This window comes from Chenopodium quinoa, unplaced genomic scaffold (assembly GCF_001683475.1).
Source record: "Chenopodium quinoa cultivar QQ74 unplaced genomic scaffold, ASM168347v1, whole genome shotgun sequence".
Classification (NCBI taxonomy): Eukaryota; Viridiplantae; Streptophyta; class Magnoliopsida; order Caryophyllales; family Amaranthaceae; genus Chenopodium; species Chenopodium quinoa.
This window is the reverse complement of record NW_018743047.1, coordinates 937,017-961,569: the sequence shown is the minus strand read 5'-3', so window position 1 is coordinate 961,569 and position 24,553 is coordinate 937,017. Positions and strand designations below refer to the sequence as shown.

Below are 24,553 nucleotides of genomic sequence, written 5' to 3'. Positions count from 1 at the left end.
AAAAATTAAAAAAAATAATTAATTTGAATTTTGAAATTTAAATTTAATTATCGATAAGTTTTTCAAAATCTTTTTAGGAGATAAATGAGAAATTCCAATTATGGCTATTTGACTTGGTTTATGTGATAATCCATAATTTGATTTTTTTAATCTAATTAAAATTAGATGGTTAACTAGTGATTAGGATGGAATTTTAAATTGGTTAAGATAATCCTAGAATATAAATGTGATTTATTTTCTTAGATTATATATTTATTTCATTTCTTCTCATTCCTAATTTAAATATATGAAATTTTAATTATGGTAATGAATAATATGGAGACATTATATAATCATGTCTTAAAATATGTGATATTTTGAAATATATGTTGCCTTAATTAATAATATCGAATATTTTAGTTTAGGCAAAGTATGATATGGAATTTATTATGTGGCAATTGTATGTTATATATGATATATTATTATTGCTATAAATGACTAGTGTGGCCCAAAGCTTAAATTAGAAAATACGATCTGCATATCGTTAAGTATTTTTGTAATTAATTTGAAGTATGAATTAGTTTAATTATTTAAATACTTGATTAATCCAAAGAAGAGCCCAAAATGAGAAGGCCCATGACGAAGGTGGACGGAGATCCGTAAAGAGTTCAAGGAAGTGTCTAATCAAGCTTAGTTCTTAGGATTAGGGGCCATACTAGCTCATATTTAATTTTATTCATTTTATTATTATTCTTAAAATGTTTATAAGTTTATTGAATGTTGTTATCAAATGCGCTAGAGTTCACTAATTTATAATAACATAATAAACTTAAGTCCCACAAATATTGAGGCTCACTTTTCCAAATATAAAGTACTTATTAAACCCTTGATTAATAGTAATGGGTCATGCCTCCGCAGGGTATTATTAATAATCTTGGAAGGTAAGGTGAAATTGCAAATTTTGCACACTTAATTTGGTCATCCTCAACAAAATCGTCAAAAGCGTTTTGGATTTTGAAGCAAGGGGATAGTTGAACATGTGATGTTATCTATCCAACCAATAATTACAAGAATTTGTAATTAGTAAAGAAGTTTACTTACCTTGAAAATGTAACCTTAAGGAAGGGCCTCCGTCCGCTTAAGGCTACATAGGGATAGGATCTTGGAATCACGTTATTCATAAAGGGACACAAAATGAATATAGTGTAAAGTAGATAAAATGATTTCAAAGGATATTTGAATCATAAACTACTTTGATATGCATAGTTGAACTTTGTATTTATTTGCAAATATTATATCTTAATTGATTAATTTTCGTGTTATATATGTTATCTCCTCGATTAAATGAAATATTGAGAAACGTTCTCAAAACTAAAAGAGTATCCGTAAACCATTATCTATGCTTTGCAAAAAAGGTTTTAAAGGCCAAAAGGAGTGTTAAAAAAACCTATTTAATAATGTCACATGTCTAATTATAGCTTCCAAGAACTCAAAAAGTTTGAATAATTCAATGGCTCCACCATTGACTCATTTTGAAAATGTTTCAAGTTATTGGACTCGATGGAGAGGTACAAGACCTCTAAAGACAACATGAGTGCGACTCACATGAAGAACCCAATATTTTTATTTATCTTTGATCAATATGATTGAACATGGTGAATGACTTGGATTTTCATACTGTCAAATGTTGACTAATTTAAGTGACATCATTCTTCACTTATTGCATGCGGTGTTAAGTAAAGATTAAACTCCAACATGAATTGTGTTGAATGGTTTTAGCAAAATTATGTAAGATGCTTACAGTAGTTGAGCATAGTATCATTTTGAGCTTGAAAGAAATGTTCTAGATGGTTCAAATGGGAAAGGGTATAGAAGGATGGGGACGACAATAAAAGCCAAAGGATAAAAAAAAGAGACAAATAATTTGTCAATTGATCTCAAGGCTATAAAATGTCAAGTGCTATTATGAATAGCAAATGTTTAAATTGAGGACTAGCTCCAAGAGATTGAAAACTACCCCATAAAGTACAGTTGGAAGTTAAAGAATGGAAATGTTCCACATCAAGTATTTATAGAAATTGATTTAGCAAAAAAATCTACTTATTTGACATGTGATGTCAAGATTAACTCTCTCATTGAAGAATGAGGTTGAGCTAAAGAGTTGAAACTTGGTTAAGGGAAAAGTAAATCTACAATGTGAGAAACAAATGTTGTTTTACATGTATGACTTTACATTTCACTTAACTATATATAGTTTAGCATTGACATAAATAATCGTTATTACATTCTTGCTATAATCAAAACATTATTCCATTGTAGTTATTAGTGAATGTTAAAGATTCAAAGCATTGAACAAATGTTATTTTGTGCTTAATTGAATCAAGAGATGTTTTGAAACACTAAATAGGTTAAAGAGTTCTATATGTTAGATATAGATGAACCATTTCTATATATGAATCACTTCTAGAAATGTCAATTCGATCAAAATAAAATAGAATTGCATACGGAAGGTCCAAAGGGATGGACTTCTAACATCATAAGATTATGAATCCATTGATGTATGCGAATCTTAATGTTGTTTGATGATTGAAAAGTTTATCTTTTGGAGAAAAGGTGACGTGAACCTATGGTTGAATACATAACGATGTAATTAAAAAACCTAAGATTCAAAGGCTAGAGATGAACATGGACCTTCATTTGAATATGATCACACATGCTTACATGAAGCATGAATCTGAAAATTTTGAAGAAGTTCAATATGGTTCAAAATGAAGAATAAAAGAGACTTGACAAGACAATAAAACATTGCGATATGATCGTAACAATTTATTTTTGAGTCAAATTGCTAACTTGGCAAGAATTCAAAATCATTTACGATATGATTGTAGTGATGAGCATTGGAGCAAAGAACTTGATGATCATCTCAAGGATTGTAAAATTAGTTTACAACCTACTCCACTAAGAGAAAATGTTTTCAAATGGAGGAATTAAACTATATAAGATATAGCATAATTCATGATGAACTGTACCTATCTTCCAAACAATAGTTCTAAGGATACACCTTTAAATTGAGCTTTTTACACTAATAAGGATTGCGTCAAATCACAATGTAGATAAGACATCATATAAGATATGGATAAGAGAAGTTCTTATTTTGTTTTTCTACAAATTTAAGAATAAGAAACTTGTATTAAACTGTTTAGTGCAATGTTGAATTCTAAAGCTCAGTACATGGGTACTACAATCACAAAATGTTTTGAGGATAAATTGTTTTTTATTCTAATTGCCTTTTGAAAAAGATATCATTTCTAAAAGGAAAGTGGGAGTAATTCTCGAAAAGGTCGAGAAGAGAAACAAACTGGCTTATCCTATGCTAAAAGAGCTTTTTTCATAAGGCAAGTGGGAGTGTAAGTCTCGAAGGTGTTCGAGAGAACCAAAAAATGAGAATGATTCACACCATGTCAAAAACAACAACACGTGGTCTCATTAATGTAATGGGATACATAATCATGTGTCAAGGGCCACATTCCATGTATACCCATCTTATGTTGTTCTTCATTGAAAATAAGTTTTTACTTGTTGCGTATAAACCCACAAAGTCTAGTAAATCTAAGCCAGATAAATAATTTTTATGGTTAAGAAATTCTAAAATATTGATTTTAGAATGTAAGATTTGACGAGTCACAACTCCAAAATAGCTTAGTACAATGAAAATCTGAAATGGTTTCCATGTCTGAAATTGAGTGTGAGACACTTGGTTGATTTGCATGAATTGGGAGAGAACCATTGAATGCAAAGAGTAGACAAAGAAGGAATTTTTTTTTCTAAGCATTGATTATATAGTCACTAAAGGATTCAACGAATTCATAGTATTGACTATGGTGAAATCTTTCGTTGCTAATATTGCTTATATCTATTCAAACTCTTCTCGTGATGTCAACTCTATGTGATGTGGTTGATGGAGTTCAAAACGCTTTCTTGAAATTGTTCATGAAATATAATGGGTATGTGATACAAACATTAACGTTTTGAAAGACCAGGAAGTCCTAGAAATGCATGTCCATTAGTGGATTGAAGTAAGCATCATGGAGTAAAATCTTCGATTTATTAAGTTAATCAAATTGGTTGATAGTTTATAAATGAAGAAGCTTGTACATATAAAAATTTTAGTGGGAGCTATGTAGTATTCTTGGTTTTGTATGTATATGACATACTTCTTACAAGATACGATGTTCCCATACTTGAATAGGTCAAGTAATGGCTAATGAATTGTTATTGTATGAAAGACCTTGAAGGATTAAATGAGTACATCTTGGGAATCAAGATTTATTGAGATTGGTCTTGAAAGAGGATTGAACTTAATTGAGAAACTTATATAGATGGGGTTCTCTCTAGGTTCAAGCATGAAAACTCCAAAATAGGTTTCACTCCTGTGTAGCATAGCACATTGCTTATCAAGACTCAGTGCAAACCAAAGACTAATGAGATTTAGCGAATGAGTAACATTCCTTGTGCATTTGCAAAGGATTCTTCATAAAGGCTACGTAGTATACTCATTAGATGCATTTGTGCAATTTTCAATCGAATTCTGATATGTGATATTAGAAATTATAGAGTTAAGAGTTTCCTGAAGTACTTGGAGAAGAATAAAAGGCAACGTCCAAGTATATGGAGATAAACTATCATAAGAGAAAAGGTCGCAAAGTTCATATGGATGAGAATGTCTCAAAATTTGTTAACTAAACTATTTCAAAAGCCTAAATATGAAAGTCATATTAGGTTCAATAGAAATTGAACATATTAGATGGCTTTGATTATATATTGGACACAGTTGAAAAGCTATCAATTGTGTTCTCCTTATGTTTATCAACGTGAAACAAAGTTTCATACTTATTTAATCATGGTTTAGTATTAAATTAAATGTCCAAGATATTTTATGAATTTCAATGGGTTTGTCAAATTCGTGATTTGATGAATGAAACCCCATAAGTGAACTGAACTGAATTCATGGAATATTTAAGTTCCTAATCCAAGTTGTTAAACCGGACATAAATGACTTATTGAAAAGGATTAGCATATAAGATTGATTAATAGCGCAGTTTCATGGGCTATGGGAACATAGAGATGTTCAGTCAATTATATGGATTTGTATGGTTGATACATGATCGAACTGACCTATTTAGAAGTTTTTGAAAACTTTGCAATTATATTAGTGGATTCCTAAGACATGAGTAGAACACTACTTATCTTAATGATTAGTGTAACTTTGATGTTGACAAACGTGATGCCGTAAAAGGGGGCTTTAAAAGCAACACTTAGGTTATACTAAAAGTTGAGTGGGAGTTTTGGTTGCCACAAGATTGAAAAGGTCCTCCTATATTAGATAGGATGGGTGTCTTGGCCTCTTGAAGAGTAAGGATTGGAAATGCATGGCCATGCTCAAATGGATTACTAGATAATCATTTGTTTAGCAATTCGAACACGAATTTCAAGAAACGATTTGTGTACTAGTATGGATGACATAGAGATGTAATCATACTATCAAATTGGACACTAAGAGACTTAAGGAATTTGAAGATTGCACGCTTGTCTCAGACAAGTGGGAGATTGAAGGAAATGTGTCCTCGACTCTCGTGCAATTGCTAATATAATATGGATCGTTTTATGGAGATAATAAGTTCGTTTAGTTGGGTCGTCTTTACGTCTTGCTAGAGACCAATATTGATAATTGGATTAAACCAATGCTAACTAAATTGATCCGATGAGGTCACACGTTACAATGTTAGGTCAAACAAGAATACTGAGTCCAAATGTTGGGTTTAGTGAATGACTGGCCATAACGAGTAAGATAGGAATAAGTCTTGCCCTAATTAGATAATATAATTATATATAATAAAGGGCTTGGGAAAAAATACACTGATGTCAATCTTTCATAAAGAAACAACGTAATATTTTTCCCTTCCTCTCTCTCTACAACCGGTTAGAAGTTCTCCATAGAATATGAGATTAATCTCTCCCGTCCAACTAGCATTGGTGGAGGTTCGATCTACACTTGTGGACCAATATTAGAGGAGCAACAAATAGGGCTCTAATCTCCGCAAGAAGGTAGAAGAAAGCTTGGGGAATTCATGAATCAATGGTTAATTCTAAACTATTATGTGATCCTTTATTTGTATATGATTGAGATCCTGTTTAGGTGCGTATGAATGAGATTCATGAAATTTTTCTGAGAGTACCTAAAACCCTAAAATATGATCTTCCTTATTTTTTTTGTCCAAGCACGACACCTACTGGAAAGTCACTAGCATTGCACATTAGCTCAAATGGCAAGCTCCAATCCGAAGCTTGCACAACGGGAGAGGAAATGAAAGCTTCCTTGAGCTTGTGAAATGCCTCAAGGAAAGCCTCATTGAAGCTAAAAACAACATCCTTTTAGAGTAATTCAGTCAAAGGTTTGGCGATTGATGAGAAATCTTTAATGAACCTTTGGTAAATACCGGCATGCCCAAGAAAAGCTCTTACTCCCGTGATGGAGGTAAGAGGGGGCAACTTTGCAATCACCAAAACTTTGGCCGGATCAACCTCAATGCCATTCTTTGAAAATTTACAGCCAAGGACAATTCCCTCCTCAACCATAAAGTGGCATTTTTCCCAATTCAAAACCAAACTCGTCTCTTGACACCTTTTCAAAACTTTTTCAAGATTATAAAGACAATTGTCAAAAGACGAGCCACCAACACTAAAATCATCCATGAATACCTTAATTTCTTTTTCAAGAATATTAGAGAAAATAGAGGTTATGCATTGTTGGAAAGTTGAAGGAGCATTGCATAATCCGAATGGTAATCTTCAGTATGCAAATGTTCCATATGGACATGTGAAAGTAGTTTTCTCTTAGTCACTTGGATGGACAGGTATTTGAAAAAATCCAGAGTACCCATCCAAGAAGCAAAAGAAAGCATGGTGAGAAAGTCTTTCCAACATTTGGTCCATGAATGGGAGAGGAAAATGGTCCTTCTTTTTATTTTTGTTCAATCTCCTATAATCAATACACATCCTCCACCCGGTCACCGTTAAGGTGGAGATATATCCTCTCTTCCTTCAATTTTGACGATGGTCAATCCACCCTTTTTTGGAACTACATGAACTGGGCTAACCCATTTGCTATCGGAGATAGCATAAATGATGCCCACTTCACGTAGTTTCAAAGTCTCTTTCTTGACACCTCTTAGAGGTTAGGGTTCAACCTCCTTTGAGGTTTAATGGAGGTGGATTGATCATCTTTAAGGTGAATAGGATGCATGCACAAGGAAGGGATAATACCCTTGACATAGCCAATGCTATACCGTATCACATCTTTATATTTTCTCAAAACATCAAGAAATTTTTCTAAATGAAGTCCATTAAGGCTAGCATTGAAGATAGTGGGATATTTTCCTTTATTATCAAGAAAAGCATATTTTAAAGAGGGAGGAAGGGGTTTGAGTTCTACCTTGGGAGGATGCTTTCTTGTTCAACCTTGATTTCCACTTTTTTTTTTCATTCTCATCCACCTTCGAGTTTCCTCCAAAGCCCTAAAGAAATATCTTGCCTCTTGTGAATGAAACTCTTCCTTGCAAGTAAGAGTTTCAATCATCAGATCTTGCGGCCTCATCAATACCCTCCCCAAACGATCCAACTCCTCATTAACAACATTAACTCGGTAGCATTTCTCAACCATGGGGTCTTGAGTAACATGGAGAACTCAAAGACAATCTTCTCATCGGCCACCACACATGTAATGGTGTTGTTCTTGCAATTGATGACTACCCCCAAAATTTTAAGAGCTTCATGACCCAAGATTAAAGGAGTATCAACATCTTCCTCCATATCCATCACTACAAAATCACATGGCACATAGATATGCCCAACTTTAATAGGAACATCTTCAAGTTCACCAAAAGGAAGTTTGACCGAGTGGTCGGCTAGTTGAATTATTTTTCTTGTGGGAATCATTTTAATTTTGAGATTTTGTTCAATGGGGAGGGAAATTAAGCTAACACTCGCTCCTAAATCCGCAAAGGCACCCCTAGGTTCCATGTTACCAATCTTAATTGGTAAAGTAAAGCTTCCCGGGTCCTTCTCTTTCTTTGGCATCTTGTGTTGAATGAGTGTATTAACTTGATGAGGGAGGGTAATGAGCTCGTTATTAAGCTTCCTCTTGGTGGTTAAGATATCCTTGAGAAACTTAGAGTAGGAAGGCATTGGGGTAACAACGTCGATGAAAGGGAGACTTATGTGTAAGTTCATCATTACACTAAGGAATTTTGCAAATTTATCATTCAACTTTCTCTCCGCAAGCGAACTGGGAAAAGGAACTGGCTCATCTAGATTACTAGTCTCACTAGGACTTGAGGTTGTTTTCTCATCATTGTGCTTCTTCTCCTCTACATTCTCTTCCTTCCCAACACCTTTGTCTTCTTCAAATTTCTTCTCCAGTCTCACACTTTCTTCTTCCTCTTCTTTAGGCCCTACACAGGATGTGTCCAATCTCAATGTAATTGCATTGCAAGAATCAAGTTTTAAGTTGTGATAGGGGTTAGGTTGTGTTTTCCCAGGTAAGGTAGAAGGTGAGTTGAAAGGTACTCTCTCGGCCAATTAGGCTAGTTCTGAATAAACTATCTTGTTATTAGCTTTGACCTCTTGCATTTGTTGATTAATGGCTTGGAGCTGTTGGAGAATTTGGGTTTGTGTGGAATCGAATTGTGATGCTTGATCTTTACTCCTTTGAGACCCTTGATTTTTATTTTTTGTATTGGTTTTGGTTGTTGTATTGGCTATTTCTTGGGTAGTTACCCCTTGGGTTTTGGTTTTGAGGTGGAGGTGGGTTTTGATATTGAGGGTTGGAATTGTATGATGGTTGAGCTTGTTTCCCCCATTATTGAGGTTGAGGTTGAGATGCAAATTCGGGTGGTGGTTGTCTCCAAGCTACTCCTCCACCACTTCCCCTAAATCCATCTTGCCTTGTGTTGTAAGCCGCAACATGTTCGAGGCTCAAGCCTCCACAATACAATGTATCATGGTTTGTACCACCACAATTTTGACATGAGAAAAAATTGACATGATAATAGCTTGCCCCACTATTAACACTTGTGTTCAACTTTGCAAGCCCCTTATCAAAAGCTCAATTTGAAGTTGCAATTGGTCAACCTTCTCCAATTCATACATCCCACCTTTATTCAGTGCATTCCTTCTTCTACCACCCCAAGAGTAGTTCTTCACCACTTTTTTTATTGTTGCCTCAACTTGTTTTGGGGGATCTTGATCAATTGTCCACCGGCCCCCGCATCCAAGTTAGCTCTAGACATTAGTTCCAATCCATCATATAAGAATCGCTTGAGTAAGCTTTGATTGTATTCATGATGAGGACATGCTTGTACCAACTCCTTGAATCTTTTCCAAGCTTCACTAAGACTCTCATCCGTTTCTTGTTCAAATGATGCAATATTCCTTCTCATCTCGGCAGTCTTCTCCTTGGAAATGAACCTCTTCAAAAATGCCTTGACTATCTCTCTCCATGTTGTGAGAGAATTTGACATCACTTGCTTGAGCCACTTCTTAGCTCTACCCAAAAGAGGTTGTCAAAATAGATGCATTCGGATGTACTCTTGCGAAACTTGATTGGTTTGAATCATGGCACATAGCTCAAGGAATCTATCAAGGTTCTCAATGGGATCTTCACTTGGTGAACCATAAAATTGCCCCCCTTGTACCATCCTTGTGTATTGGGGATGGATGGTAAAGTTGGTTTCCGTGATGGGAAGCAAAATACCTCCTGTGAGCTCGTAATCGTCCGGATTCCTTAACTCACGAAACAAAACTTCATCCTCTTTTCCCGCCATTGTCTCACTTTGAGCACTTGAAGAACAAGAGCCACTCCCACTATCCACTATAGCACCAAGACCTCTTCCCTCTTCTTGATAAAGCCTACGGACTTGTCTTAAAGTTCGGTTAATTTTGTGGTCAATGTTTTGTATGGAGGACCTTAGATCTCCTAAGCATCCACCAAAGCTAAGAGAATGATTAGAAATAAAAAGTAGGATAAAGCAAGCAAATAAAATGACTCTCTAACAATAGCAAAAATACATGCTAAACAAGCCCTTTCCCCGGCAACGGCACCAAAATTTGATCTAACTAGGTGGAGTAGGTCGTTGGGACTACTACCCTAATCAAGTTAATTATTTATAAACATAAACCTTTAACTAAACTAGTTAGTGTAAGGAGGGTGATCCCATCGTAAGGGTGTCCTTCCTTAGATGCCCATGACCACTTAAAAGCCTAGGACTTTACACTTGTTAAGGTGTAGTAGGATTTGAACTCCTGACTGTTTGGGGGACCTTGAATTAGAATTGATTCTATCATTATGCTTTTTATAAGAAACAAGTAGGAGTCGCCAATGAGTTTTGGGAAAACTCATAAGCCTCGTTCATGCCTTTCTTCCATATGGAGTTCACGGAATAATTAGCACAAATCGTAAGTTTACCCATTGGTCTACATAAACCAGAAATGATTTCGGGAGCGAGAGTACTAAAATAACGTTTCCTTTAGGGGGGAATCACTATCTTAGCCCTAGTACGACCTCTACTAGCTCTTCCTTTTTTACAATTTCATCACCAAACAATATATGCAACGCGAGACCTAAAACCAAGTTTGGCCCTATTCTCTTCACCTTAAAAAAATAAGGAAATTTTGACTTTTACCACCTTCAAATAACCACTTAATTGAATTTACCACCTCCAAAAAAAAAGATTTACTTTACCACCTCATAAAAAAATTAAACATCAGTTTTACCACCAATCACCTCCAACTAATGGATTCCGTCCATAAATCCGTTAGTGGGGCCTACCTTGCACACGTGTCGCCATATTATTGGGTAAGCTTTAGAAAAAATAATTAAAAAAAACAAAAAAAAAATTAAAAAACCTCATCCATCAATTGGTGGCTGCTGCCACCGTCGAGACCCCACCACCGGACCGACTACGACCAGCCCCACCACCTGACCGCTACGACCAGCCCCCCCACCTAACCGCTACCAGCCCCCACCACCTAACCGTAACGACCAACGACCCCACCACCTAATAACTACCACCGCACCGCACAGCCACAACCACCGCACCGCACCGCACAACCACCATACCGATTTCGACCCCGTTTCCACCAATTTCCGACCTCAAAACCCTAGTCACCACCTAATCACTACGACCAACGACCCCACCACCAACTTCCGACCCCTCCCTTGCCCCCACACGAAATTCCGACAACACGAAATTCCGACCAACGACCCCACTAATCCACAACCACCGCATCGCACCGCACAGCCACAGCCCCCACACCGGATTTCGACCCCCTTTTCACCAACTTCCGACCTCAAAACCCTAGCCACCAAATTCCGACCAACCATATAGCCCCCCTAATTCCGACAACTCTTAAAACCCTAGCCACCACCAAATTCCGCACTCCTAAAACCCTAACCACCACCTAATTCCGATCACCTCCCTAGGTTACACTAAATTCCGACCCCTCTCTTGCCCCCACACGAAATTCCGACCAACCATGGTGTGTTAATTTTGTTGCCGGCTGGGTTGATATGGAAATCGGGGAAGATGAAGAAGAACCGTCAAAAAGGTGGGCCCTACTAACGGATTCATGGACGGAATTCGTTAGTTGGTGGTTAAATCGAATTTTTGGAAATTTTTATGGTGGTAAAGTAAATCTTTTTTTTTTGGAGGTGGTAAATTCAATTAAGTGGTTATTTGAAGGTGGTAAAAGTCAAAATTTCCTTATTAAATAAAAATAGTTTCAGTTTAGTAAAAATAAGTCCAGTTTAATAAAAATAATATCAGTTCAGTAAAAATAAGTTGAGTTCAGCAAAATTCAGTTTTATTAAAGAAGAATTATAAAATAAAATCAGTAAAAATAATTTTAGATCAGCAAAAATAAATTAAGTTCAGTAAAATTAATTTAAGTTCAGTAAAAATAATTTAAGTTCAGCAAAAATAATTTTAGTTTAGTAAAAATAATTTTAGTTCAGCAAAATTAAGGTGAAGAGAACGGGGCATTAGTTGATTTTATTTACACACATTAATTCACGTAGGAATTACATTGCAACTTCGTTATTCTTTATTTAATCAAATTTGTGAATATGACAAGAAATAAATTATATTCGCCTTGGCTTAAGTGATCAACCAATAATTCATTATTCAATTCTACTCTTTTTTAATGCAAGATACTATGTGGAATTGATTAATTAAACCTTTTAAAGTGATCAAGCAACACTAATTAATTAATTAAAGTTCTTTTAAACAAGAAAATAAAAATGATTTATCTAAGCGCTCGGGAATTTACCACTTCTCTTTGCTAGATCTCCGTTTAGAACACTTATGGACTCCTTCTTGTTCGAAACCTCCACCATAGTAACAAAATATCAAAGGGGTGAGTGTTTAGGACAAGAGGGGTTAGGTAGCACAAGTTCACAAGTTTTTCCCCAGAGTTTAAGGTTAATTTTCTATATGTTTAAGCCTCGGATTAATCCTCTATTTATAGGGAATAAGTAGGTTAAGGGTTTTTAACATTCCGCTGCAGAAGGTGTCTCGCGAAACTAGATGAGTTGCGCGCGGCATCCCATCACAAGTGATTGAGCTGCGCTACCTGTCTTACGAGTGGCTTTATGGCAAGATTCAATTTTCCATTTTTTTGAAATTCTGAATCTTTCACGAGCGCAACTCTGGTAGTTTCGTTGAGTGTCACGCGCAACTAAATTAGTTGCACACGCTAGCCTAGCGCAACTCCTTGAGATGCGTGCGTTATTTTCTGCGGCAGCTCTTATTTTAACCTAGGCGCTCCTAAATCTGTCATTATTGGGTTTTAAGTAGAGGCTTAAGACTAATTATGATTGAATTTCATTAATTAGACTTTGTTTGGTTATGTTTCTTGGTTTGGGATAGTCTTTTGTGTTTTGTGGTTTAATCAGTTATCCATAAGCATTCTTCACTTCGATCCAACACGAAGATGGTTTTATTTATCGTCATTGCACTTCCTGTCAGGGCAGGAGGCCAAAAGTAGGTGTCTACAGTTATCCCCCACTTTGATTGAGTCTAGAATAGACGATGATCAAAGTAGTCAAGGAAAGAAATCCGAGACTCATTCTACGAAGTTCTCAAAGAGTAGAGAATCTTTCAGAAATGCTAAGGATGTAGAAACGATCCTTGATTCGCTAAGTGTATGAAACAAGTAGCTATTAAGGCCAGAAAAAGTTATTTCTAGTCTTAACATGCTAAAGAATCTAGATTGATCCTTTGCTTTTGTAGAATGCTTTTACAAGTAAAGGTGTTCTTAGTGATGTCAAATCATGAGAAGAGATCGATTTAAAAAAGAGTAAAAGGGGGGTGATTTCCTCTCAATCATGTCATTGAAACTTTAGCCCGACTTTAACAAAGTAAAAAGATGAAAAAGGTGTTTTTGGCATTCGATCCTAGATGTTTTCGGCATTCGAGCCTAAATGTTTCGGTATTCAAACCGGATGTTCACAAGATAGAAATACATGTCTCAAGACTGGAGGCAAATATTCAAATCTAGTGAGAGAGAACAAAGTCAGCAACTCTCTACGTTTTCCTTCCCGGTTGCTTCCAATCAAGAAGAGTTTGTTCCTAATGGTTCAGCGCGCCTGTCGACTCGTGAGCTAACGCCTAAAGTAAAGTAATTCTCTACCTTTTCCTTCCGAGAGGTAGATCTCGCAAAGCTTGGGCTGAAGTGAAATTTTACGCAACACCTACGCCATTCAATTTTACGCTGTACGATACACCTTGCATTTTTACGCTGGATGATGACGCCTTCCTTTTTTCTTTGGACGTGAAAAAAAGAAGAAAAGCCAGACATTTATAACGTCAGTACAGTAAAATGACAAACCTGTCTATGGGAGCTTTTATGTAAAGCACCACTATGGAACGTCTTGAGACAAATTTACAAAAAACGTTTAATATGTATGCTTAGGCATGTGCATCGTTCTGAGTTGCGCTGGTCTGTTGAAAAATGATCAAACGGATTAAAATCTGGATAACGGTTATTTTAGTGATCGGTATCCGCGCGTAACTCAGTAGGTCGCGCTGGCCAGGCATGTGCATCGTTCTGAGTTGCGCTGGTCTGTCTTGCACAACTGATTCAGTTGCGCGCGACATTTAAATCAGCAAAAAAAAAAATTCATGAGTGCGATTTTCAGTTGGCATTCTCTCTTCTTCCTTCATCATTTTCGACCCTTTCTCTCTCTAAGCTCGGTTGTTTGCGATTTTTGAAGGTAAAAGAAGTAGATTTCATCCCTTATTCATATTTTCCATAATCTAATGTAAGTTTTTTACTAAATTTCGTTCGTTTTTGGCTGAATTTGGGCGATTTTCGAATCGTTAAACCCCAAATTTCGAATTTGGGGGGTTTTTTATTCGTTCCATCATTCTTGAAATTGTTTGTTCCATGTTGTTATTTCATGTTTAAGGAGTGTTTTGCAACAAATTTCATAAAAAATGAATAAGTATTGAGCCTTGTATGAGCATTTCTTTTTTTAAGTTCGTTCTTGCTCTTTTTCTTCGAATTTTGCTTGAATTTGTTGCTTTTTCTTGCTCATTTTGGTTGCATTTGCTGATTATGAAGTAGATTATAGTATTGGAACTAGTATTACTTTCATAATTCATATTTTGCAAATTTTGAAATTTTAAAAAATGGCGCTAAGCATACTCTTAGCTCGTTTTTTGCCATGTTTAAACCTCAAAATTGTATGGTAGACGATAATCATGTTTTTATTACTGTTTTTCGTCAAGGAGTAGTTGACTCTTTGAGATTTTTGAAATACAATCCCTTGAATGCTTAGTTGAAACTGGTATAGGATGGCTTTTGCGGGTGTTAGAGGCCCGTTTTTACTGAGTTTAACTGCAGGTACCGTAGCCCCCAAGTATGGGTGGCATTCGATTTTTGTGTTTTTCCCTATCGAAAGCCGTTATGCCGCCGAAATGGGTCTAGAACACGTTTATTAGCTTATTTTTAGAAATAAAATAAACTAATAAAGATATCTTATCCAATCATAGCATGGACTTGCCTCCATTTGTCGATGATGAGGAGATTCTAGAAGGTCCTGACGAGGTAGTCCCCCCTCGAAAGAGGGTGACCCGTCCTCGTGAGGAGCTTCGAGAGCGACGAGTCGCAGCCGATCGACGTCACCAGGAGGATGTGGTTTTGGAGGCTCCTCCCAACTGGGACCCTAGGGTCCTTAAGTGGGACCCAGACCATCATGTCTCGATTAGAGGGTGGCGCGGCATCGTGAGTTCTTTGCGTCTTCGTTTTTCTTTTTTTGTTTTTTCCTCCTTTTCAAACCATAACCTTTTTTTAAATGAAGTTGTCACACATTTTATGTATTAATCTTCGTTTGGATTTCGCAGGATGTGCAGTAGCCGTCTGGGAGTTTCCAAGCATCCTGACCTTCTTTGTACACATTTTTTTTGTTTAGGAAACAGATGTACATTTTGTATTATTTTTATTATTTTTTGTTTTACATATGACACATTTTTGTATATATATGTCATTATTATTTTTACTTTGTTTCCATGCGTACATTTTTTTTATATAAATAAAAACAAAAAATAAAAAAATTTCCGAGGGAAGGAAGGGTTCCTGACTTGCCCCCCTCGAAAAATAGCAAAAAGAGACACAGGAGAGAGAGAAAAGAAAAAATGGAAAGCGAAGCGGAAAGAGAAAGGAAAAGAATAAAATAAAAATAAAAATAATATAAAATAAAAAAAGCAAAATAAGAATGAAACAAATAATAAGAGAAAAAAGAGATACAAGAATTGGGAAATGGCAAGCGTATAATTAGTCTTAAGATTTCGTCAAGATTCCTTCATTATGTAGTCCAAAACACGAAAATAAATCTAATTCTCATGTCGCGACAGATCAGAAGCGCGCAACTGAAAGAGTTGCGCGCGGCTGTCTCGTGCATGTAAATTTGTTGTGCGCGGATGGCGCACGCAACATGCAAGTTGCGCGCGGCATCTCCTGGTGAACTTCCTTTAAGCGAAAATTGTCGAAATTTTGCCCTTCTTGGATCTATTTAAATGTGGTTTTGTGTAGGCTTTTGATCATCTCGTATTCTTTTGCTTAGTGATATCATAAGTAACTCTAAATTCTCTCTTCTTCTTTTTTTTTTTTTTTTAATTGAACAATGGTGAACACCTTTTAACAACGTTTGAAGCAATGGGTCACTTCCCTCTCAACCGAGGACAAACTAGCTTTCAAAATTTACCACCTAGACCCTCTATTGAACTACATGCAACTAGTGATTAATTTTGATTTTCTTCATGCCGCCGTCAATCATTGAGACTCCAACCACCATCTTTTATTTCTTGTTTAAAGGGGACGAAATTGTCTCACTACCTGGTGAGTTTGAGGCCTTGCTAGGCTTCCCTGCAAATACTCTCCCTTTTACCTATGCGCCTACCTTGTCGGATCCCAAACCTATATTCCAAAGATTTTTTGGTTTGTCTGACAATGATATGACTAACATTAGAACTGAAGAAGGCGTGAATTTGATCCAATTTATTGAACACTGTCACCCCTCGTGACAACATGACTAAACAACACTTTAAAATCTGTGCTTTATGTTATTGTCTTGTTGTTAATTGTTTACTTTGGACAGGTAAAGAGTATGGAGATTATTCCATGGTGTCCATAGTGGAGCAAATAGAGGGATGTCATTCACCCGCTCCGTTGGCTTTGGCGGAAATAGTTTTATGCTTAAATCGTCTTAGAGGAGACCCTAACAAAAACGGTTTCTCGAGAAGTCCACTCCTATTACACGTACATTTTTTTTCGTCGTATAGCAGCGCAATCTTCAGCGATGCGCGCAGATGGCGCGCGCAACTGATTTTGATGCGCGCAATTAATTTTTTCTCTCTTTTTTTTTTTAGATTTGGCTCATGGAGCGTTTAACGAATTGTTGATCAGCCACAAAACCTTGAGGCTAATGGAGTAAGGACATTCCCTGGATGTCGAATTCTATACAAGCACAAGAATGAAGAAGAATGGACGTCATTTTTCTGTCACGGGGTTCCTAACATACGCTTTGTGATTCCATAGTGGAACATAAGTTGTATTTTTGGAAATAGTTTTAATTATCCTTATATTAGGTTTCTAGGCCTATCTAGTACTACTTATATCTTTCCTTGCAGGGTGATAAGACAATACAGGATGAAACAAATTATTCCCCGCAAGATTGTGATGCCCCTAAAGATGTGATCTTTAAACCCGAACGAAATTGCTCGTTGGATGGAATATTGGTCAAGTCTCCCTAGATGGGTAGTACAAAACCCTATTGGGAGTATTGTATTATCTTCCTTTTAGAAGGCTTGGATAAATGCGGCGGATAAGGGCGAATTGAACAAGGCTCGATCACAACATCAATCCGCCACAGCTCGCAGTCCACCTAAGCCTTTGATGCATTCGACCACCACTACTCCTCCTATTTGTCAAAACAAAGGAGTGAGAAGAAAATTAGACTTCTCATCTCCTAAGGCTCGTTCGAAGGAACCAAAGAGAAAGGTTCCTCCTAAACATGCGCAACAAGGGGTGAAAATTAAAGAACCTTCACCAAATACTCGCAAGAAGGCTCCAGTTGTTAAAGGAAAAGGAAAACAGGTTGCAAAGGCCCTTATCCCTAAATTAAAGAACAATGTTTGGGTGAAAAAGAAGAATGAAGGGGAAAGCTCTAAGGCTTCTGAAAATACTGCGATGGAAACTACTCCATCATCCGTGACAATCAAGGACATAGTAAAACCTCAGAGTGTTACACAATCTTGTCATTAGTTTAATTTGAATAAAGTGTAATCACTACTATGTTCTTTTTTTATTATTATTATATATCATCTAGTTCAATAATGTCTCTTATTTTGAATTTTGAATGAAATAAAATGAGCTTTATATTTTTTTTATTTTGATATGACCGAATCATAAAGATTGTCGACGTATTCGTCTTACGAAATCAGGTCTTTGGTAGTTCTTTGCAATTATTATATATATATTTTTTATTTTTCTTTAATCTCTTATGTAGAAATTAAATGAAAAAATTAATCAAACTTTGTTTAGACAAAGCTTAAATCAGAGTTTAATTTTTTTTACTTTCCAAGTATATGTTATTTTTGAGAAACACCCTTTTTTTATCGCAAGAAAAAGTCGTAGCTTTAATCAAGTGTAAAAATTTTGGGTTCGCAGTTCGTCCTCAGGTGGCGCGCGCAACACCAAAGGTTGCGCGAGCCTGTCGTGCGCTACTAGATTTGTTGCGCGTGACATCTGCGCGCAGCCATTCTGGTTGCGCGCGACACCTGTACTACGAGTGTTAATTTTTTTAATTTTCTTCATTATTACCCCTCCCCCCCCCCAAGTTTGAAGAGTATTTCGTGATGTTCAAAAAAACCTGAACACTTAGAATGGTCTATTATTTTTAAATTACCCCCCCCCCCCAAGTGTTATGTATTTTACCGTGTTATTCGGTTAAGTGCATAACACTTAGAATCTTTCAATTGAATGCTAAAAATGATTTGTTTAATGAATGAACGAGTTTATCCGGATTTCATATGTAATATTTTTTAAGTCGATCAATGTTTATTAATTAGCGAGTTTCATCACCTCCAATATCCATTAATCTGACGGCTCCTCCTGATAAGATTTCAATTACGCGGTAGGGACCTATCCAATTAGGCTAGAATTTCCCTTTTGGATCTGTTGGTGGACCCCTAACTTCCTTTAGTACAAAGTCACCTTCTTTGATATTTTTGGGTTGTATCCTTTTATTAAAATGACGTGCAATGCATCGTTGGTAGACTTGTACATAATGCAAAGCTCTTAATCGTCGTTCATCGAGGAATAAAAGCTCTTCATTCCTCGTTCTTACCCATTCAGGTTACGGTAGCTTACTTTCGAGTACGATGCGTAGGGATGGTGTTACTAGTTCGACTGGTTGAACTTCGTCCATTCCAAAAACTAAGGAGTATGGAGTTACTCCTATTCATGTTCGTATAGATGTTCTATAACCTCATAGTGCGAAGTGTAGTTTATTCAGCCAGCCTTTATAATTTTCTGCCATTTTCTTAATGGTGACTGTTATGTTTTTATTTGCCGATTCTACAGCTCCATTCACTTGAGATCTATATGGAGATGAGTGATGATGTTTTACTTTATAACGAGTTAAGAGGCTCTCGACTTCAGCTTTGAATTGAGATCCCTGATCACTAATAGTTCATGTGGAACTACATATCTACAAAATATGTTTCGTTAGAGAAACTTTGCGACGTGTTTAGAAGTGATTTTCACGTAAGAAGTAGCCTTAATCCACTTGGTAAAGTAATCGATGGATACTAATACATACTCGTGTCCTCCTGCTCCTATTGGAGAAATTTTACCAATTATGTCAATTTCCCAAGTTGAAAAGGGCCAAAGGGAAGTGAGATTGTATAGTTCGGATGGTGGAAGGTGTTGAAAATTAGCGAACATTTGGCACTCTGGACATTTTTTAACATATTGTATGCAATCATGTTCCATAGTGGACCAATAGTACCCTTGTCGTGAAATTATTTTTGCTACCATTTTACCATTCATGTGAGGTCCATAAACACCTTTGTGAGTATTTTCCATAAGGCGTGTGGTTTCAGGTTGATCTATACACAATAAACTTTGACCATTAGGTCCTCTTTTGCATAATTTACCATTTAATAGACTGTATTGGGATGCAAGTGTTCTCAAGGCTCGTTGGTCTTTCGATGAAGTATTTTCGGGATATGTGCCATGGGTAATATATTGGAGGATATGATCATACCAAGGATTGTCTCCTTCAATGTCATTTATTTCCTCTATTGCGTTGCAATATGCTGGTTCTTCTTTTCTATCAACGCATAATGGCATCATATTTAAGTGATCTGGAATTTGATCATTGAGGCTAATTTTTCTAGTGCATCGGCAAATTGATTATCATCCCTTGGGAGATATTTAAAATCAATATGTTCAAAATGCTCGATGAGTTAGTCTAGGTGTGCTTGGTATAATATCATTGTGGAGTTCTTTATTTTCCATTTTTTCAATATATAATTTATAATCAAACTTGAATCTTCATACACCTCTAATTTTTGCACACTTATGCTAGCTGCTGCTTCTAATCCAATAATGCACGCTTCACATTCTGCGGCATTATTAGTAACTTCAAAGTCTATTTTGACAGAGATTGGAGTATGTGCTCTCTCTGGACTTATGAATAACACTCCTACGCGACATCCTTTTTGATTGGACTCACCGTCGAAGTAGATTACCCATTTGTCATCTTGTGTCATGAGAATTTATTCATCCAGAAGATAAGCAGTTTCTGCATGACTTGTTTGAATTGGATGTTGGGCTAGAAAATTGGAAATTACTTTCCCTTTTATTGATTTTTCAGGAATATATTTTAGCTCAAATTCGGCCAAAATTACCAACAACTTGGATATTCTTCCTTGTATAGGTGGGTGTTCAAACAAATACTTTATCGGATTTTGTTGAGAAATCACATGAGTAGTGTGTGGTAGCATATAATGTCGTAGTTTTTTAGTTGCCCTCACTAATGCTAAACTTGTTTTTTCCAAGGTGCTATATTTTGTTTCATACTCAATAAATTTTTACTTATGTAATATATTGCACGCTTGACTTTTTCTACCTCTTGTGCTAACATGGCGCCTGTGGCCGTGTCTGTAACTGTGATGTATAGCCTAAGAGGTAGTTTGGGTATTGGTGGTGCTAAAATTGGTGGACTTTTAAGATAATCTTTGATTTTCTGAAAGACCTTTTGGCATTGATCGTCCCATTCATGTTTTTCTTCTTTTTTCAACTTTTTAATTATTGGCTCACAATGAAAGGAATGGTGTCCTTTGAACAAGTGTATTATTCTGATAGCGGGTTCAGAATTATTAGAAAGCTAATATATTCAGTAAGGTCAAGTGATCGGAATGCCTAGGTGGAGGCCGCTTCCGATCAGTAATATTAATATAATTAATATTACAGGTTAATCTTGACTGAACCCTTCGGATCACACCCAAGCAAAATATACGAACCGATTCGACGAATTAATTCGGAAGAAATTAATTCGTCGCCCGAGTGTTAAATATTTAGACGTCGGTAATTCGAGCTTGGAGCGTCGAAATCGATCGTCGCAAGTCGAGTCAAAAATAATAAAAAGACGAGACGCGCAAAATAATAATAAATCGACCATATTCCAAAAATACCCCTAGCATCGGAGTGCCCCGAGCATCCGAATGCTAGGGGCAAAAATGTCCAAGCATAGGTGGCTAGCAAGCGCACCAAGCCGAGCCTAGCATGGCTGGCTAGGTGCGTGCTAGCGCACCGTGCTAGCTGCCACGCACAGCAGCAGCTAGAAGCCGCGTGCACGTGGTGCGTGCGGCAGCTAGCTGCCGCAAGCTAGGCGTGCTAGCAGCGCACACACTAGCAGCCACGCTCAGCAACAAGCCCGCACCAAGTGCGTGGCTTGCGCGCACAGCAGCAACCCGCATCTTGGTGCAGGGCTGGGCTCGGGCTGGGCTCATGGCTAGGCTCGTGGCTGGGCCATAGGGCCGGTCACTATGGGGAAGCTTGAGGAATATGGGAGCAAGTGGGTAAGGACATGTGGCACAAGGAGAGTATTGAGTGGGGAGCAAGTATTGTCCCCTACTCTTCATGTGGTCCTCACCAACCCATTTCACATGGTAATGCCACTTGTAGATTTATTATTAGTTTTCAATTTTAATTTAATTTAGCTTTAAATTAATTTGTGGAATTTCATGATCCCACATTGATGGGATAGAAATTCCCACTCATACTTTCCTCTATAAATACCAACCTTGGGATTTGGAGTAAAGTGCTTGAGTGGGAGTTAGAAAGAGCATTCCATATTTTGGAAAAACTCTTAAACTCCATTAACACTTGGGTTTTGGTCGGACCTTGCTAACTCCAAGGTAGCGGACCTAAAAAGTCGTGTTCGTCCTTTGTGGGTGGATACTGTTGGAGGCACGACATTTGCGGTGCTCAAGGCTTTCAAGTAAGAGCCCGTTTTGAGAGAGCGAAGCTCGCTTCAAGGGTATGATTCGTTCTTCCTTTTCTTGTGTTTATTTATTTATGATTTATGGTTTTATTAATTACGAGTGGTTCCTTGGGTCGGGGTTGTTTCCGCGGTGAGTCGGACTCACCAAACCCCAACAGCGGTATCGGAGCCCCGCTCGTTTATTTTTATAATCATGTTTTTCAAGGTTTATTTTGGCTTATTTTTCTGGTTTAAGTTGCTAATTAGATTAGTAGCTCGGTTTTATTTATTTTAATCCCGTTTTTAATGTCGAATTTGGCCCAGAACCCAGATTTTCGCCCAAAAATAGTGAATTTTGGGTGGAAAAGAAGTTCTGGAATGGTTTTTATCCCTTTGGGGCTGTGATTTTAGCCAAATGCTGACCAGATATGCCTTTTTCGAGGAATTTGTCGTTTTTAACGAAAAGTTTTAAGTCTTTTCTAACCTTAAAATTAATGACATAACTTGTTGATTATGTTGTTGATTATTTGCATTATTTTCTGCATTTTTAAGTCCCCTTAAAGACACTTACTTGGTAGTATTTGATGCTTAAAGGTTGATTTATTTTCACATAATTGCAAACTAATTGCTTTTTAGTGTGAACTTTTTTTTTTTTGAGGCTTCCTAAGTGTTAAAGATTCAATCTTTATTTGTGATAAGTGATTGAAACTTTAAAAACCACTAAATTCCATGTTATTTTGTGTTAAACTTTGTTGTTTTAATCATTCAAAGTTGATTGGAAACATAAAGTTTCAATTTTTGTGATAGAAATTTGGTTATCTTCATGTTGGAAGATATAATTTTCAAGGATTCACAAAATTTAGATGTTGGAATTTTCATTTGAACATTAAAGTTCATAATTTTCCAACTTCCCCTTCCTTTGTCAAATTCTCAAGTTTAATTTAAATTGATTAAATTAAAAGTGAGAAATTGCCTCAACTTTGTTATTGCACCAAGCTAAACCAATTTAATTAAGAATGGTTCTTGGAATTATTTTGGTTATTTGCACTTTGAAATTTTATTAAGTTAGACTTGTTTAAAATTTTATGTTTTTGCTCATTGAGTTAGTTCTAAAATTAATTTAGAATTAATTAATTATGTCTCGCGAAACGGGATCAAATCCCGAGGCCATGGCACGCAAAACGAGGCAAAGAACCACCCTTGGCTAGCCGGGCTGCATAGCAGCACGCATGTGGCTGCCAAGGTGGCTGCCCCGCCTTGCGTGCGGCCACACGCGCGACAGCAGCACACGGCCGCAGCAACCACGCACCAGCAGCCATGGCTGTGCGTGCGGCAGTGGCAACAGCCCATGGCTGCTTGCTGCGATTATGCTTAGTGCGGTGAGGTGAATAGCCTTAGTATGCTTGGTTTTCATGAGCCGCGATTATTCGAGTTTCCTTGGCAAAACGCTTAAAGCGAAAGCCACTTGAAATGCGGTTGGCTTAATATTGCTTATTTTGCCGTTTTATTTATTTTAATTAATTTTGTTTATTTTAATTAAAATTTTGGGAGGCTAGGCCTCGGTTTTGAGCGTCATTGGCTAAATTTTATTTTGACAAGTTTGGGTGCTACCGACTTAATTAATTGGATTAATTAAGGGAAATGCGGAATTTAGTTGGAGCTTCAATTAATTAATGACGTCAAATTACATAATCGGTTAAACAACTTTGACTAGTTTTAATTAGGCGTGTTAATTGAATTAACCACCTAGATTAGTTACTAGTGCGCGCGTTGTTTAAATGCATTTTACTTGTTTGATATTGTAAATTGCATGGGCCATTAACAAATAGTGAATGGATGAATGGAATATATATTCTCTCTCACAGGTTTTATGAAATAGCAACTAGTGGGACCCGATTAGGATAGAAAATACGGACTACGTGCCGTTATGTATTTTTGCAAATCTAAATACGGTCTACGCACCGTTAAGTATTTTTGTTCCTTAATATTTAGATTATTCCTAGTCGTAGACACTAGTATTTGCATAGTTTGGTTAAGTCTTGAAGACGGCGTATCTTGGAAGACAAAGTCTTGAATTGCAAATGAAGACCTTTTGAAGATTTGAAGAATTCAAGGGGTCATGCTAGTTGCCAATATGCATCTATAATTTCGCTTTATATTTTACGCTTATATACATGTGAATTATTCGTTAGATGCATGTTTAGGTTTTCTTTATGTTGCGATGATTAGTTAAGTTCACTTAAATCAACCAACATAGAAATCCTAGGTCCCTAATAATATTGAGTCAAACTTGCCTTTCCAAAACAACACTTACCAACCGAACGAGGGTGATGGTAGGCTACGCCAAAGCGAGGTGCCATCACTTCTCCAAGGCTCATAAGGCACACCGGGTGTGCACGATGGTTTTGGTTTAACTCATCGGTATGAGTGAGGAGTCCTCACATACCGTGGCAAAAGAGATACATC

The 24,553-nt window shown here is 36.8% G+C and overlaps 1 protein-coding gene across 1 annotated transcript; it reads right to left on the bottom strand.

Moving 5' to 3' along the window:
- Positions 1–7,632: 7,632 nt before the first annotated feature.
- On the bottom strand, positions 7,633–9,860 carry LOC110730719. The gene is made up of 2 exons (XM_021910542.1): positions 9,791–9,860; positions 7,633–8,489 (listed from the first exon to the last, which is right to left on the bottom strand). The coding sequence occupies exons 1-2, from the start codon at positions 9,858–9,860 to the stop codon at positions 7,633–7,635; spliced, it is 927 nt and encodes a 308-aa protein (XP_021766234.1).
- Between the last annotated feature and the right edge of the window lie 14,693 nt (positions 9,861–24,553).

Coding starts and splice junctions, on each gene's coding strand:
- LOC110730719 (XM_021910542.1), bottom strand. CDS start 9,860: ATGGCGGGAAAAGAGGATGAAGTTTTGTTTCGTGAGTTAAGGAATCCG. Junction 8,490..9,790: donor CGATTACGAGCTCACAGGAG/GTATTTTGCTTC, acceptor CATCCTGTGTAG/GGCCTAAAGAAGAGGAAGAA.